The sequence below is a fragment of the Somniosus microcephalus genome, chromosome 3 (genome assembly GCF_052327205.1).
Source record: "Somniosus microcephalus isolate GS21.2 chromosome 3, FLI_Smic_1.0, whole genome shotgun sequence".
Classification (NCBI taxonomy): domain Eukaryota; kingdom Metazoa; phylum Chordata; class Chondrichthyes; order Squaliformes; family Somniosidae; genus Somniosus; species Somniosus microcephalus.
In genome coordinates this window covers 171,053,956-171,072,399 of record NC_140989.1, presented here as the reverse complement: position 1 = coordinate 171,072,399, position 18,444 = coordinate 171,053,956, and the positions used below count along the sequence as shown (strand labels likewise).

Below are 18,444 nucleotides of genomic sequence, written 5' to 3'. Positions count from 1 at the left end.
CTACTTCTTTGACCAAGCTTTTGGTCACCTGCCCTAATTTCTCCTTACGTGGCTCAGTGTCAAATTTTTTGTCCTCTAATACTCCTGTGCAGCGCCTTGGGATGTTTTACTACATTAAAGGTGCTATATAAATACAAGTTGTTGTTGTTAAATTCACTATTCTGGTTGTCAGAATATAATTATGGAACGAGGAAGAAAATATCCTTCCAGTCTTCCAACCCTCAGTGCAGTTTTCTTCTCGACAGTCTTGCTAGTATAGTATCACTGCTATAATGATTGTGCTCTGTAGCTGTGATGGTACTTTCCACAGAGTTTCTGTAATTTTATTTTAAAAATTGAGTTGGTAGATGACTATTTGACCATCAGTTTGATTTGAGTAATGTTATTAATTCTGAACTGTAATAGTTCATGGGTATGCTCTTCGAAGTTGGCTTAGTTGGTAGTGTTCTTTTGTCTGAGTCAGAAGGTTGTGGGTTTAAGCCATATTCCAGGACTTGAGCATATTACCTAGACTGACCCATCCAGTGTAGTAACTGAGGGGATAATGCAATGTCAGAGGTGCTGTCTTTCAGGGTAGATTAAACCACAGCCCCATTTACTTGTTCCAGGATTCAGGTGGACAACAAAGATCCCGTGCCACTATTCGAAGAAAGGCCGGGAGTTCTTCCTGGTGTCCCAGGACAGCAATCCTCCTTCAACCAACACCATCAAGTATGTGTGCAAAATGGCTGCCGTGTTTGCCTGCATAACATCAGCCATTCCATTTCAAAGTAACTCATTGTATGTGAAGTTCTTGAGATGTTTTGAGGTCTGTCAAGATGTTATATAAATGCAAACATTTTATTCTTCTGATTGATCCCAACAAACCTCGCGCTGGGGAGCAACCAATCATATGTGTGATCAGCAACTTTTAACCATTATCTTGCTCTGCGGGTTGTTGCTCCACCAGCTCCCAGGCCTGTCCTCCAAGCCTAAGTGCCCCCAGCCCTTTCCTCTTGCCCAAGTGCTTTCATATGTTACAGTGCTGTGTCCTAGTACTGATGGGAAGATGTTTACATTCATCTGAAGCCAATTGCTGATTGCAGAATGTTCCAACCCTATCTGGCTATTGGTTTAAACTGATTACTCAATGGATTATATTTTACATGTGTATATACTTGATGTTATTTACGTATATTATTATATGGGTGTTTTCTTATCGTGCTGAAAGCCTAGTTTGAAAGCTTTGCATGGTAAATCTTTCCAATCTCACTCTCCCCAACATTTTCCCTGAAGCTGCCTTGTTTCCCTCTTGGGACTTGCACCTTGAGTCCTGCAGAAACAAAATTTAATGTTAAAGATATTTTGTGCAGCAGTCCAAACGCAAGTCGGCAGAGGGAGCATGGGAGCCCGAGACCAGCAAAAGGGAAGAGGCAGCATTCCAAGGCTGGGGAACGGGAGCACAATTACTGGAAAGGAGGGGTAGCAGGCAAAGAGCAAAGTAAACATAGGAACACAGGAATTTCTAGACAAAAGTCCATCTAGTTTTCCTTCTAGCATCCTGGTAGTCGCATGACTCATCAACAATAAATGAGTTGTTTGACTCATCATTGTGAAGGAATAGCCATGATTCAGAGAAATACACGATACTATGAACAGATTTCTAATATTAATAAAAGACATACTGGGTTTAAAAGACACACGTCTCAGCACACAGGCTGTAAACAGAAATACAGGCTTCTGAGATAAGATCAGTTGATAACAAAGTTGCAAACAAGCTTTGAAATGGGAATTAGTTAAATATTCTAAAACAATGAAAGATTGAAGCAAACCATTGGTGGTTCCGAAAGGTCTATGGTTTGCAACGAACACAATGAGAGACACAGTTTAAAGTGTGAAAAACTAACACAATAAAACAGAAATACAAACATTAAAAGAGGCATGTGCCTTTGAAACATGACATCAAGAAAAGAAACATCTGCTGGTCAAATAGTTTTATGTTAAACTTGGGATGACAGGAAACACAATTAAATATGCAACCAATTGAGATAGCTAGAAAACAAGTAAACACACAGTTAAAGTGGTTTTGATTTACATATAGTAAAAACCATACCAACAAGACTTTGAAGATATAACTTCAATAGATGACACCAAGCAATTGAATTGGGTTTGTATTAAACTTGAAGCAGAACGGAGTCAAAATGTCTGCTGAAAAGCAGTTAAGCCAATATTAAGAAATGAATTGAATGAAGAATCTTCGGTAAGAATGACATCAAACAAAAACCATAGCTGTCATTGTTTTTATGATGGTTTTTGGAACACCTAAAAGTAGAGAAATAATTATGCATGCAATAGTTGAATTGATAGTAACATAGAAAGCATTCAAACAGGTATCAATAAAGACAATTAGCTGACATCAGCAGAGAACATCAAAGAAGAAACCAAAGCCAAAAGGGTATAAAAATAGGACCTTTTTAACAGAATGCCAGAACACGCTGAACTGGCAGGGCATTTCTCAACTTTCCAGAGGCATCTCTAAGTTTTTAACTATGAGTCTCGGGGAAATCAAAGTGATTGATTTTTGGAGGATGTTCTGGATTTAGAAATAAGAAATAAAAAATATAACAAAGTAAAGATTTGAGAATAAGGATCTCTGAGAAATAAGAAATGTAAGCTAATTGTACTTTGAATTGTTAATGTTGCGACTGATTCAACAGATGTTAACTGAATGCCGGCTCTTAAATAAAACTATATTTCTAGAATTGTCTCGAGTGAATCTGTATAGACTCGTGAACCCACAAATTCTGTACACTCTTTTGTAAGGAGTTGCAGAATTCTGGGGGGTATTCTGGACTCTTATAATATCCGGAAGGTTACAGTCTAGTTCAACTTATTAAAAGTACTATCCGGAGGACGGTAACATCTTCAGTCATTCCTTTCCTTTAGGGAGAGATAGCCTGAACCTTTAGACCTATTTAAGCGCCTTACGGAATTCGGCTATCTCTAACTTTAGTTGAAGGTGAACATCTGGGGAATACGCCTGATCTGGGATGGCCCAAAAGGGCTAGGACTGTAATTAACCCTTCATCATGGCAATCAATCTCTACAAAGAGATGCAGGGAGAAAAAGAAACTGGGGAGAAGGTAAATAGAAAATACCATGAGATGAGGAAGGGGAGAGAAGTGAAGTAGGAGGAAGGTACTGGAGAGGAAGGAAGAAGTAGAAAAGAGGTGGCACCATTCTTGTGAGCAAACTATCGAAATCTGTCTTGAAACTTGGCATGTTTAAATCTACTGATCCTTCAAGGGGGGAAAACTATTATGACAGAAGCAAAGGGTCACAGCTCCCAATTTTTCACCAGTCATTTTGTTCTCATCCTTTCTGGGTACGGCATGCTCTGCACTGTGTTGAAAAAGTGGCCATTGATTTCCGGCTGCAAATGATGGAACATTGAGAGATTATGCTGCAACATTCTGACAACCCTATTGATTGTTGATGTTTCAGATCTACAGGTACCTACCTGGCTTCGACTGGTTCTTCCTAGATCCAATCACCGAAAGTGGTATTATATTCCCAAGCGATGAGAAGTAAGTCAGTTGTTCTTAAGAGCATTTTAAAACTGATCATTATTTAGCCGTTTGCAATACCATTTCTGTTTGTTCCACTATGGAATTTATATAAATATATTTCATGTGAGCCCCCCACAACAGTCAAACTGATTTTATTTGATGTGCTGCAGTGTTGTTGCTTCCTAGTACTGATGTTTATATCTGGTGCCTGCCGTGGTTCAGTGGGTAGCACTCGCCTCTGAGTTAGAAGGTTGTGGGTCCCATTCCCGATACTTGAGCACATAATTCAGGCTGACATTCCAGTGCAGTACTGAGGGAGTGCTGCACTGTCAGAGATGCTGTTTTTTCGGATGAGACGTTAAACCGAAGCCCCGTCTGCTCCCTCAGGTGAACGTAAAAGATCCCAATCACACTATTCAAAGAAGTAAGAAGTCACACAACACCAGGTTATAGTCCAACAGCTTTATTTGAAATTTCAAATGTGATTTCAAATAAAGCTGTTGGACTATAACCTGGTGTTGTGTGACTTCTTACATTTGTCCACCCCAGTCCAACTCCGGCATCTCCACACCATATTCAAAGAAGAACAGGCAAATTCTTAGTGTCCTGGTGAACATTTATCGCTCAACCAACATCACTAAAACAGATTATCTGGTCATTATCACATTGCTGTTTGTGGGATCTTGCTGTGTGCAACTTGGCTGCCGCGTTTCCTACATTACAACAGTGACTACGCTTCAAAAATACTTTGTTGGCAGTAAAGTGCTTTGGGACATCCTGAGGTTGTGAAAGACGCTATATAAATGCAAGTCTTTTTCTTTTACATTCATTTGAAGCCAATTGCTGATCACAGAATATTCCAGCCACTTCTGGCTGTTGATTTAAACTGATCGCTCAATGAATTATATTTTACATCTGTATATACTTGGTATTATTTATGTAAATTATTATGCGGGTATTTTCTTACTGTGCTAAAATCCTAGTTTGAAAGCTTTGCCTCGCAAATCTTTCCAGTTTGAACATTTACTTCATTTTATTAATTTTTCAGCAATAAACCACAAAATTCAACTAGGTACTGCTGAAGCTTCAAGAGTCGACAATCTTTTCTCTTCCCCCTCCCACGCTCCCACATTGCTGACAATTTGTGCTCACCAAGCACGCCTTGGCTCTTCCTTTCTCCATTCACAACATCCGTGTCACAGCTGTTATTTTCCTCAGTAGCAAAAGCTCTTGAGTGAGTCTTTTTAGTTTAGAATTGGCCAATTTCCATCTTGCCAAACATCAGCAGTGTCCTCGTTTTTACTCGATCAAAGGAGTTTGAATGTTGACTCAATAGTTTTTTTATTTGGAGTATCTTATTATTTCTGTTCAATGTAAAAGCTGCTCCAGTAAATTATGCATCTCCTGTCCTGGAACTTTTCATCAGGAGTGTCCTTTTTATAATCCATCATTACATAACTTTGTGAAATGTAAAGCTAGTCTCTCTTGGAGGGCTGTTGAGATGTTACTAAAAGTGCTAGGAGAGATCCTTAAAGACTAGATGCTTTGCTTGACACAGCTCAAGAGTCTCTTTGGAATTGGATCTGCAGTCTAAGTTTTTTTCTAAAAAAGCACGAACAGACTTACTTGATAACTCAATGAGTGATAGGTTCAGCTGCTCATTGAGCACTAACAGATTTCTGGTCTCTGCTGAAGTAGTCGATCTCTGCCAAGTCCAAACTCTACAGTTGGCCCAGCTGCTTGTGTCAGGAAGAGGAAATTGGGCAGGTTTCTAAGCCTGATAGATATCCAGTGGCCACTGTTGGAAGTGTACGTGAGGACAAGATCAGGTTCGGTGGCAATAGGCAAATATCCGGCTGCCACTCACTGCTGAGGCTCACACCTTGAGTGAGAAAGAAAGACTTGCATTTATATAGCGCCTTTCATGACCCAAAGTGCTTTACAGCCAATGAAGTACTTTTGAAGCGTAGTTCCTGTTGTAATGTGGGGAAACGCAGCAGCCAATATGCACACATGATCCCACAAACAGCAATGTGATAATGACCAAATAATCTGTGTTAGTGATGATGGCAGACAAGGCCTCAGTTTAACGTCTCATCCGAAAGACGGCACCTCCGACAGTGCAGCACTCCCTCGTTACTGCACTAGAGTATCAGCCTAAATATTATGCTCCAGTCTCGAGTGGAGCTTCAAATCACAACCTTCTGACTCGGAGGCGATAGTGCTACCTCTGAGCCATGGCTCACACCAAGTGAGATACCAGAGAGTCCTTTAAACCATTCTTCAGGAGAGTAGAAGCTGGAGATAGAAAAAAGAATAATGCCAGGTTAAAGGGTGGGTGGGGAATTCTTGCAGCATAGAATCATGTAAATTTACGACACAGAAGGAGGCCATTCGGCCCATTGTGTCCGTGCCGGACGAAAAAGAGCAATCCAGCCTAATCCCACTTTCCAGCTCTTGGTCCATAGTCTTGTAGGTTACAGCACTTCAAGTGCATATCCAAGTACTTTTTAAATGTGATGAGGGTCTCTGCCTCTACCACCCTTTCAGGCAGTGAGTTCCAGACCCCCACCAGCCTCTGGGTGAAAAAAGTTCTCCTCGACTCCCCTCTCATCCTTCTACAAATTACTTTAAATCTATGCCCCCTGGTTATTGACCACTCTGCTATGGAAAATCGGCCCTTCCTATCCACTTTATCTACGCCCCTCATCATTTTATACACCTCAATCAAGTCTCCCCTCAGCTGCCTCCTGCTCCAAAGAAAACAACCCAAACCTATCCAATCCTTCCTCATAGCTAAAATTCTCCAGTTCTGGCAACATCCTTGTAAATCTCCTCTGTACCCTATCTCATGCAATCACATCTTTCTGGTAACGTGGTGACCAGAACTGTACACAGTACTCTAGCTGTGGCCTAACTCATGTTTTATACAGTACAAGCATAACCTCCCTGCTCTTATATTCTATGCCTCAGCTAATAAAGGAAAGTATCCCTTCTTAACCACCTTATCCACCTGTCCTGCTACCTTCAGAGATCTGTGGACATGCACTCTGTTCCTCTAGACTTCTCAGTATCCTACCATTTATTGTGAATTCCCTTGCCTTGTTAGCCCTCTCCAAATGTATTACCTCACACTTCTCCAGATTGAATTCCATTTGCCACTTTTCTGCCCACCTGACCAGTCCATTGATATCTTCCTGCAGTCTACAGCTTTCGTCCTCACTATCCGCCACATGGCCAATTTTTGTATCATCAGCAAACTTCTTAATCGTGCCCCCTACATTGAAGTTTAAATCACTGATACATACCACAAAAAGCAAGGGACCTAGTACTGAGCCCTGCGGAACCCCACTGGAAACAGCCTTTCAGTCACAAAAACACCCATTGACCATTACCCTTTGCTTCCTGCCACTGAGCCAATTTTGGATCCAACTTGCCACTTTCCCTCGGATCCCATGGGCTTTTACTTTTCTGACCAGTCTACCATGTGGGGCCTTGTCAAAAGCCTTGCTAAGATCTATGTAGACTACATCAAACGCACGACCCTCATCGACCCTCCTTGTTACCTCCTCAAAAAAGCATAGAAGGACATTATAGTTTAGTTGCAGAATCGACCAATTTCAAAACCACTGGTTGGCTCAGTATGGTCAAGCATGACTGGAGAGCAGGCAGCAGGCTGTCCCCGCACTCGACATTTTTTTCCTGGCTCTTGTCCTAAAACCTTTCTGCCTGAACTGTGATAGATAATCATCTACTACTAATTCAAATCTCAATCTTTATTTGTTGGGTCTGACTGGATATGGTCAATATTGGCAAGACCATTGCTGTCTCTGCACAGGAGCTTTTTATTGCAGCTTTCGTTGTTTAAGACAGCTTATCTCAGTTGATAGCAGTCTCATCCCTAAATCAGAAGGTTGTAGGTCAAAGCCAGACTCTAGGAATGGGCATATTATCTTGGCTGACATTTAAAGGTAGTGCTGAGGGAGTACTGCATTGTTGGAGGTGTCGCCTGTCATAGAGTAGACTCTTGCAGTATAGAATGAGGCCATTCAGCCCATCGTGCCTGATCCAGCTCTTTGAAACATGCAGTCTTATTTGTGAGCAAATTCAGAACATAGGGTAGAGATTCCGCTGTGGGCACAATTGGCAATTCTGGTGCAAATTGTGCCCATTTTGGAAAAAAATCTTAAATTATTTTTAAAAATATTTGCTTTAAAAAAATTCCTTGATATATAAGAGTGGTAGCTTGGTAAAGTTTGATTAATGCAACTGAAAATGGGTTTATCATTTTAAATCCGTGTCAATCCACCACCCGATTTTAAATAGCTGAAATTGACTTTTTAAAAATATACAAAACCATTTTCTAGTTAGATTGGGGTACAGTAGTGAGCTCCTTAGTAAATTAAAAAATACATAATTTAAAACCTTTCAAAACGCACCTATTAATGTCCTTCCATCCAAAAGTTCCAGCTTAATTTTTGGATCCTCCTCGAAGGCCTGCAAATGAGCGCAATTAGTGGAAACTCCCAGTGGTGATTAATTCCCTGGGGGGCGGGGCCAGTTTTGTGGACGGGGCCTGCTTCTAGCACAATGTTTTTAAAACTAGCGCAAAAGATTGCGGAAACTCAAGTTGTGCTGAATGCAATTTCCGCTTAAAACTCCTCGATCTTTTGCACTGGTTGTGCCGATATCGGGCGAATTGCGCCGAATAAAACAGCGCAATCGAGCTGAAACTCCAGGCCATAGTCTGTAAATATACATTGTCTGGATTGGGGCAATTTCAACCCACAATAGGGTTTAGGTACATTTCATTCACAGCACCTTAAACCCAATTGTTTTCCTGATCAAATAACAGCCTTTTTCCCCTCATCCAGCCCTGATGGGATGACAGAAAGTCTCCTTGTGATGCATCATCTCTTAACTGTGAAATCAAGACATTCAACTTGGCAGCTCCCTTCAAGCAAATATGCTGACTTTGAATGAAGGTGTCACCTCCATTTTGAGTGTGGTGTTTAAAACTGCTATTTAAAACCAAGCGAAAACGAGGGAAACCATGGACAAAAATGTTTCTGCCACTCCCATGACTGCATGTTCTTTTTGTGCCTGTTTTGCTCAATTGTATGTTAACTGCCTTTCTCTATTTTCCTCCAGTGTGCAGCATATCACCTGTCCATTGCTGATTCTCCATGCAGAAGATGATGCCGTCATCCCCTTTCACCTGGGAAGAAAGGTGCGTCATACCCTGCGAGATCCAAACTAACTTTCAGTGCTTGAATGAGCTAATGATTTTTGTATCTATTTCATTATCTTTCAATTATTGAATCTTTGCAACCTACAGTTTTGCAAACGCAAAATTGTGATAAAGATCAAATTAGTTTTTTCTAGTGATTCTGTCCTAACGTTAGTAATGTTCATTTAAAATGTTACTTTGAAACTGGTAGATGTCCTGACAGATTATTTATGCGCTTGGAGCCTGATTTCGGACGTTAAAATGGTGTCAGCCATGGCTCAGTTGGTAGCATACTCGCTTGAGTCAGAAGGTTGTGGGTTCAAGTCCCACTCCAGAGACTTGAGCACATAATTCAGGCTGACACTTCCAGTGCCAGTACTGAATCAGTGCTGCACTGTCGGAGGTGCCATCTTTTGGATGAGACATTAAACTGAAGCCGCATCTGCCCCCTTGGATGAACGTAAAAGATCCCATGCTACTAACTATTTGAAGAAGAGCAGTGGAGTTCCCCCTGGTGTTCTGGCCAATATTTATCCCTCAACCAACACCTAAAACAGATTACAAAAGCAAAATACTGCGGATGCTGGAAATCTGAAATAAAAACAGAAAATGCTGGAAATACTCAGCAGGTCAGGCAGCATATGTGAGAGAGAAAGAGTTAACGTTTCAGGTCAATGATCTTTTGTCAAAACTGGTTATCTGGTCATTATCACATTGCTGTTTGTGGGACATTGCTGTGTGCAAATTGGCTGCTACGTTTCCTACATTACCATAGTGACCACACTTCAAAAAAGGCTGTGGGCCCCGACAACATCCGGGGTGGCTCTGCTGCACAGGACGGGAGGAAAAAGAGGGGTAGAGCTATAGTAATAGGGGATTCTATTGTAAGGGGATTAGATAGGCGTTTCTGCGGCCGCAAACGAGACTCCAGGATGGTGTGTTGCCTCCCTGGTGCAAGGGTCAAGGATGTCTCGGAGCGGCTGCAGAACATTTTGGAAGGGGAGGGTGAACAGCCAGCTGTCGTGGTGCATATAGGTACCAACGATATAGGTAAAAAACGGGATGAGGTCCTAAAAGCTGAATATAGGGAGTTAGGAGGTAAATTAAAATATAGGACCTCAAAGGTAGTTAATGGAAAATCAGCAGCCTCGCTTTAAGAGTTGACGTAAATTAATGTTGGACAACATTTAATCGAACATCAGCAGCCTCCCTTTAAGTGATGATGTGAATTAATGTCATAGAATCATAGCATGGTTACAGCACAGAGGGAGACCATTCAGGATTGCTACCAGTGCCACGTGCTAGTCAGAGTAGAAATAGAAGGATATTTCAGATGAATACGTGGCTAGAGGAATGGTGCGAGGGGGAGGGATTCAAATTCCTGGGACATTGGAACCGGTTCTGGGGGAGGTGGGACCAGTTCAAACTGGACGGTTTGCACCTGGGCAGGGCCGGGACTGATGTCCTAGGGGGAGTGTTTGCAAGTGCTCTGGGGGAGGGTTTAAACTAAAATGGCAGGGGGTTGGGAACCTGAGCAGGGGGACAGAGGAAAGGGAAACAAGGATAAAAGCAAAAGATAGGAAGGAGAAAAACAAAAGTGGCAGTCAGAGAAATCAGCGGTTTAAATCAAACGTGGCCACGGTAAATAATAATTCTAATAGGTCTAAGAGCGTTAAAAAAATAAGCCTGAAGGCTTTGTGCCTTAATGCGAGGAGCATTCGTAATAAGGTGGATGAATTGGCTGCGCAAATAGAGGTAAACGAATATGATTTGATTGGGATTACGGAAACATGGCTCCAAGGTGGCCAAGGCTGGGAACTCAACATCCAGGGGTATTCAATATTCAGGAAAGATAGGCAAAAAGGAAAGGGAGGTGGGGTAGCATTGCTGGTTAAAGAAGGGATTAACACAATTGTAAGGAAGGCTTTTAGCTCTGATGATGTGGAATCTGTATGGGTAGAACTGAGAAATACCAAGGGGCAGAAAACGTTAGTGGGAGTGGTATATAGACCTCCAAACAGTAATGCGGAGGTTGGGGATGGCATTAAAAGGGAAATTAGAGAAGCGTGCAATAAGGGCACAGCAGTCATCATGGGTGACTTTAATCTACATATAGATTGGGCTAACCAAATTAGTAACAATACTGTGGAGGAGGAATTCCTGGAGTGTTTACGGGATGGTTTCCTGGACCAATATGTCGAGGAACCAACCAGAGATAAGGCCATCTTAGACTGGGTATTATGTAACGAGAAAGGATTAGTTAGCAATCTTGTTGTATGAGGCCCGTTGGGTCGGAGCGATCATAATATGATAGAATTCTTCATTAAGATGGAGAATGAAGTAGCTGACTCAGAGACTAGGGTCCTGAATTTAAATAAAGGAAACTACGATGATCTGAGGCGCGAGTTGGGTAGGATTGATTGGGGAATGTCACTCAAAGGGTTGACGGTGGATAGGCGATGGCAAACATTCAAAGACCGCATTAATTAACTACAGAATTTGTTCATCCCAGTTTGGCATAAAAATAAAACAAAAAAGGTGACTCAACCGTGGCTAACAAGGGAAATTAGGGATAGCATAAGATCCAAGGAGAGGACATATAAATTGGCCAGAAAAAGCAGTAAACCTGAGGATTGGGAGCAGTTTAGGATTCAACAAAGGAGGACAAAGGGATTAATTAAGAAGGAGAAAATAAAATATGAGAGTAAGCTTTCAGGGAACATAAAAACTGACTGTAAAAGCTTTTATAGATATGTGAAGAGAAAAAGATTGGTGAAGTCAAGCGTAGGTCCCTTGCAGTCAGAATCAGGGGAATTTATAATGGGGAACAAAGAAATGACAGACCAATTAAATACATACAGTAGTTTGGTTCTGTCTTCACAAAGGAGGACACAAATAACCTCCCAGAGATGTCGGGGAACATAGGGTCTGATGAAAGGGAGAAACTGAAAGAAATCAGTATTTGTAGGGAAATGGTGTTGGGGAAATTGATGGGATTGAAGGCCGATAAATCCCCAGGGCCTGATAATCTACATCCTAGGGTACTTAAGGAAGTGGCCCTAGAAATAGTAGATGCATTGCTGATCATCTTCCAACATTCGATGGAATCTGGAACAGTACCCATGGATTGGAGGGTAGCTAATGTTACCCCACTATTCAAAAAAGGTGGTAGAGAGAAAACGGGGAATTACAGACCGGTGAGCCTGACATCGGTAGTGGGGAAAATGCTAGAGTCCATTATAAAAGATGTATATAGCAGAACACTTGGAAAACAGTGACCGGATCAGACAAAGTCAACATGGATTTACAAAAGGTAAATCGTGCTTGACTAATCTACTGGATTTTGAGGATGTAACTGGTAAAATAGGTAAGGGAGAACCAGTGGATGTGGTGTATTTAGACTTTCAGAAGGCTTTTGATCAAGGTCCCGCATAAGAGATTAGCGTGTAAAATGAAGGCACATGGGATTGGGGGCAAGGTATTGACTTGGATAGAGAACTGGTTGGCAGACAGAAAGCAAAGAGTTGGAATAAACGGGTCTTTTTCCGAGTGGCAGGCAGTGACTAGTGGGGTACCGCAGGGATCGGTCCTTGGACCCCAGCTATTCACAATATATATTAATGATCTAGACAAGGGAACTAGATGTAATATCTCCAAATTTGCAGACGACACAAAGCTGGGTGGGCGTGTGTGCTGTGAGGAGGATGCCGAGAAACTCCAGGATGATTTGGACAGGTTGGGTGATTGGGCAAAAGCATGGCAGATGCAATATAACGTGGATAAATGTGAGGTTATCTACTTTGGTGGCAAAAACATGAAGGCAGATTATTATCTGAATGGCAATCGATTGGGCGAAGGGGAAGTGCAACGAGACCTGGGTGTCTTGTGCACCAGTCGCTGAAAGTAAGCATGCAGGTGCAGCAGGCGGTTAAGAAGGCAAATGGTATGTTGACCTTCGTAGCGAGAGGGTTTGAGTACAGGAACAAGGATGTCTTGCTACAGTTGTACAGGGCCTTGGTGAGACCACATCTTAAGTATTGTGTGCAGTTTTGGTCGTCTTATCTGAGGAAGGATGCTCTTGCCATGGAAGGAGTTCAGTGAAGATTCACCAGGCTGATACCTGTGATGGCAGGAATGAAGTATGAGGAGAGATTGGGACGATTGGGCTTGTACTCGCTGGAGTTTAGAAGAATGAGAGGGGATCTCATTGAAACGTATAAAATTCTGACAGGACTGGACAGACTAGATGCAGGAAGGATGTTCCCGATGGTCGGGGAGTCCAGAACCAGGGGTCACAGTCTAAGGATAAGGGGTAGGCCATTTAGGACAGAAATGAGGAGGAATTTCTTCACCCAGAGAGTGGTGAGCCTGTGGAATTCTCTACCACAGAAGGCAGTGGAGGCCAATTCATTGAATATATTCAAGAAGGAGTTGGATATATTTCTTAAGGCTAGAGGGATCAAGGGGTATGGGTAGAAAGCAGGGACCAGGTACTGAAATTGGATGATCTGCCATGAGCGCATTGAATGGTGGAGCAGGCTCGAGGGGCCGAATGGCCTACTCCTGCTCCTATCTTCTATGTTTCTATGTCGTGCTGCCGACTTGTGCTCCAGAACTAGCTGTGCCTCTAGCCTAGCTGTTCCAGTACAGCTATAACACTGGCATCTATCTGACAATGTGGAAAACTGCTCAGGCATGTCCTGTCCACAAAAAGCAGGACAAATCCAATCCGACCAATTACCGCCCCATCAGTCTACTCTCACCTTCCATCACTTTGCTGATGATTGTCATCGACAGTGTTATCAAGCAGCACTTACTCCCCATTAACCTGCTCACTCATGCCCAGTTTGGGTTCCGCCGGGACCATTCGGCTCAACACCTCATTACAGCCTTGGTCCAAACATGGACAAAAGAGCTGAATTCCAGAGGTGAGGTAAGAATGACTGGCATCAAGGAGCCCTGGTAAAACTGAAGTCAGTGGGAATCGGGGGGGAAAACTCTCCACTGGCTGGAGCCATACCTCGCACAAAGGAAAATGGTTGTGATGGTTGGAGGTCAATCATCACAGCCCCAGGACATCGCTGCAGGAGTTCCTCAGGGCAGTATCCTAGGCCCAACCATCTTTAGCTGCTTCATCAATGACCTTCCCTCCAACATAAGGTCAGAAGTGCTGATGATTGCACAGTGTTCAGTGCCATTCGCAACTCCTCAGATAATGAAGCAGTCCATGCCTGCATGCAGCAAGACCTGGATGACATTCAGGCTTGGGCTGATAACTGGCAGGTAACATTCGCGCCACACAAGTGCCAGGCAATGACTACCTCCAACAAGCAAGTGTCTAACCACCGCCCCTTGTCATTCAACGGCATTATCATCGCCGAATCCCCCACCATCAATATCCTGGGTGTCACCATTGACCAGAAACTTAACTGGACCAGCCACATCAATACTGTGGCAACAAGAGCAGGTCAGAGGCTGGGTATTCTGCGGCGAGTGTCTCACCACCTGACTCCCCAAAGCCTTTCCACCGTCTACAAGGCACAAGTCAGGAGTGTGATGGAATACTCTCCACTTGCCTGGATGAATGCAGCTCCCAACAACACTCAAGAAGCTTGACACCATCCAAGACAAATCAGCCCGCTTGATTGGCACCCCATCCATTACCTTAAACATTCACTTCTTCCATCACTGGCATACCGTGGCTGCAGTGTGTACCATCTACAAGATGCACTGCAGCAACTCGCCAAGGCTTCTTCGGCAGCACCTCTCAAACTAGCGACCTCTACCACCTAGAAGGACAAGGGCAGCAGGCGTATGGGAACACCACCACCTCAAAGTTTCTCTCCAAGTCACACACCATCCTGACTTGGAAATATATCGCCGTTCCTGCATCGTCGCTGGGTCAAAATCCTGTAACTCCCTCCCTAACAGCATTGTGGGAGTACCTTCACCACATGGACTGCAGCAGTTCAAGAAGGCGGCTCACCACCACCTTTTCAAGGACAACTAGGGTTGGGCAATATATTGTCTTGACAAAGAGTTTGACTCGAAACGTTAACTCTGTTTCTCTCTCCACGGATGTTGCCTGGCCTGCATTTTCTGTTGTTATTTGGTCAATATATGCTGGCCTTGCCAGCGATGCCCACATCCCATTGACTAACAAAAAAAAATTTGGCTGTAATACGCTTTGGGAGGTCGTGAAGTCGTGAAATTCTCCATGTAAATACAATTTTGTTCGTTTTTTTTCTAAACATAAATTCTTCATTACAATTAATTAAGGCAAGTTAATTAAGTTACTACTTGCAGTTACATACCTGCTGCTAATCAGATTCTCAGTAAAACTTCCAAAAGGAAATGCAAAGAAAAAAATCTAAAAATAAAATCACTCACCATTTAAACCGTTGGAAAAGCTTCCTTCGAGATTGCAGTCACACACGAGTTTGAGGCAGCTGCAGCTGTTTTTAGTTCCTCCTCATTTGGAAAGGCTCATCCACTGGGACTAGTCTGAGTACATTCTGTAATCAGACTGTCCAGAGCATTTGAATTGCCTGGGATGCAGTGATCTTCAGTGATTTCTATGTAACTTATCCAATTAGCTAATCATTAATTATGGAATAGAGCTACAACACTCTCAGCCAATTGCAATGGCTTGATGGAGGTTTGACTTCCCTTCCCCTTCCGTGTTCCCAATCCCTGTTGTAGGAAAACTCGAGTAAAGGCTAGGGTTGCCTTTGCCAACCCTCCAGGATTGGACTGGAGCCTCCAGGAATTTGAGATTAATCTCCAGGACACTGCAGTGAGCAACACCCGGGAGAAAAATCATTGGCCATTTAAAAAAAATGTTTTCTTTGAACACTTCTGTTTATTAGTTATAAAAATATTGGAGATAGGTAAAAAGGCTGTTTGACAGTCTAGAATCATCAAATTGGGTAATGAAGAGTCTTTTTGCTTTGGCGTGAGGATGGGCGTGTTGGGCGGCCAATGTTGGGCAGCGGGACAATTGGAGGCAGGAGGTCATGTCAGGTGGCAACCCTAGTAAAGGCCAGTCACCAAGAGTTAGTCCCCGGGCCACACTCATACAGCCTTTAGTGGCAACTCCGAATCAGCTTTATTAAAGGCTCAAATACTGGATGCCTCCGCACCCTCTCGGCCATAGGTGACGCACAGCAAGGGAGATCGGGGAAACTGGCTGAAGATAGAAAGATTTCATACGTTCAGAGCTCAGAAAATGTTCTATTACAAGATTCTCTGAGGATTTAAAAAGAATGAACCAACACATTTTTGCAATAGTTATTTACTCCAATATTAAGAGCATAAATGGCGGAGTAGCATGATATGTTGGAGACTCTGCTCCCTGCATCATCGAGTGGTTTGTGCCCACAATCGTTTGTGTGCTGAGCTCTCCATCCCAACAGTGCTGCTGTGAGGAAGTGCCAAGTGGAGGCCAGGCCTCTTCTACTCCTGTAGAGGCAGCCCAGTCCTCTTCTACCCCTGTAGAGTCAGTCCAGGCCTCTTCCGCCCATGGAGAGAGTCAGCCCAGGCCTCTTCCGCCCATGGAGAGAGTCAGCCCAGGCCTCTTCCGCCCATGGAGAGAGTCAGCCCAGGCCTCTTCCGCCCATGGAGAGAGTCAGCCCAGGCCTCTTCCGCCCATGGAGAGAGTCAGTCCAGGCCTCTTCCGCCCATGGAGAGAGTCAGTCCAGGCCTCTTCCGCCCATGGAGTCAGTCCAGGCCTCTTCCGCCCATGGAGAGAGTCAGTCCAGGCCTCTTCCGCCCATGGAGAGAGTCAGTCCAGGGCTCTTCCGCCCATGGAGAGAGTCAGTCCAGGGCTCTTCCGCTCATGGAGAGAGTCAGTCCAGGGCTCTTCCGCCCATGGAGAGAGTCAGTCCAGGGCTCTTCCGCCCATGGAGAGAGTCAGTCCAGGGCTCTTCCGCCCATGGAGAGAGTCAGTCCAGGGCTCTTCCGCCCATGGAGAGAGTCAGTCCAGGGCTCTTCCGCCCATGGAGAGAGTCAGTCCAGGGCATTTCCACCCGTGGAGAGAGTCAGTCCAGGCCTCTTCCATCTACTCTTCCTCAGTTGGCAATTTCCGAGCACCATGGTGAAGATTTAGGCGCCAGTTGCCGGCACGTGCTTTTGGCTGGGGAGAGTAAGGGAGAGCCAAGAAAGGGAAAAAGGAGAAAATACCATTATAAAGATTAGCAGGCAGTGTAATGAATACAAGACTCCCAAACGAGAGCACATGCACAATGAACATCACCTCAGTCTGCAGAGCAGAAGATGTTGCCTTGCACTCTGCGATTCATATTTATCCTTTAAATACATAACCTATAAGGTTGTGTGTGCTCTTAGTTTGTTGTTGATATGCACACATGAGGCTGTATGTTTATGGACGTGCAGTGGAGTTGGAGGGGGGGTTGCGAGTAGGAAAATCTGATCTCTGTATAAGACACTGAGATGAGTTTTATTACCACAGCGTTATCTAAGCTGACTTGCACTCTAGTACAATCTTCTTCAGTCATCCTCAACACACCACTTGTGCGGGCCCTGGTCTAGGGAATGGGCCGCCTTCGAGGAATGACAAAAACGATGGAAAGTGATGATCTTTCTCAGTTACATGAGCCTTTAAAACTTTGTTTTGTTTTTCCACAGCTTTATGACATTGTTGCATCCTCGCAGAGTAGTAGGAAAGTGCAATTTATTCCCTTCCATAAAGACCTTGGCTACAGGCACAAGTACATATACAAGAGCCCACAGCTTCCTCAGATATTAAGGTAAATGTACTCTTGTTTTCTAATGGTAATGTGCTCTTACTGTTCCACTTCTGTCTGTCCCAGTGTAGTTACTACATCTCCTGTTTTGTTAGGTAAGGATATTAAGGGATATGGAGCTAAGGCAGATAAATGGAGTTGAGGTACAGAACAGCCATGATCCAGTTGAATGGCGGAGCAGGCTTGAAGGGCTGAATGGCCTACTCCTGATCCTATGATCCTCAAATGACGTCTCCTATGCCAAAAGGTCACCTTTGCAGGATCCCGTTAATGGTCCCCCTTCTATTTATCATCCACCAGCACAGGCCAATTTCCTACCTGGATGTGTGTGTGTGTGCAGCAATGAGAATTTTCTGGTGGCTTCTGGCCTAAAAATGTTTGAAATGGTTGGAATCTGCACAAGAGAGCTTGAAAACCATTGACACAACCAATGACAGTCCCAATATGCTCGTGTTCAGGAGTCCATCTCCAATGAATAAATTTCCAACTTCCTTTACTTCAGCAGTACTGTGGCCCATACAGCAGGAGAGAAGAGAGAGAGGGACAAACTGGAAGATCAATACTGTTGAGAAGGGAAGGAAAGGGAATGTAAGAGATCTGTTTTGGGTTGAAAGGGAGGAGGAGCAACACCCTCTTGAGCAACAGAGACCATTTTAGGAAGCACACCAGAAGACATCCTGTTTAGGGGGATGGAAAGAGAGGTTGAGACCGTGTTTGGGGAGAGGGAAAGAAAGACTTGAATGGATTGGGTGGGTGAGAAAAGGGAGCTAGAGATACCCTATTGTGGGGGGAAGTTACCTGTTGAGATAGAAGGAGGAGGAGATATGCTGATGAGTGGGGAGGTAGCAATTCTTGCTTTCCAAGGAATGGGATCAAAGGCTGTTGTCGGGGCTTAGGGGGC

At 43.7% G+C, this 18,444-nt stretch overlaps 1 protein-coding gene across 5 annotated transcripts in view; it reads left to right on the top strand.

Moving 5' to 3' along the window:
* The window catches only part of abhd12 (abhydrolase domain containing 12, lysophospholipase), a 130,333-nt gene that overhangs the window by 102,479 nt on the left and 9,410 nt on the right, over positions 1 to 18,444 (top strand). For all 5 annotated transcript variants that reach the window (XM_085981890.1, XM_085981892.1, XM_085981893.1 and 2 more), the window contains 3 exons: positions 3,484 to 3,566; positions 8,700 to 8,778; positions 17,425 to 17,546. In XM_085981890.1, the coding sequence (XP_085838016.1) occupies positions 3,484 to 3,566; positions 8,700 to 8,778; positions 17,425 to 17,546 (284 nt within the window). The remainder of the gene's footprint in view (positions 1 to 3,483; positions 3,567 to 8,699; positions 8,779 to 17,424; positions 17,547 to 18,444) is intronic.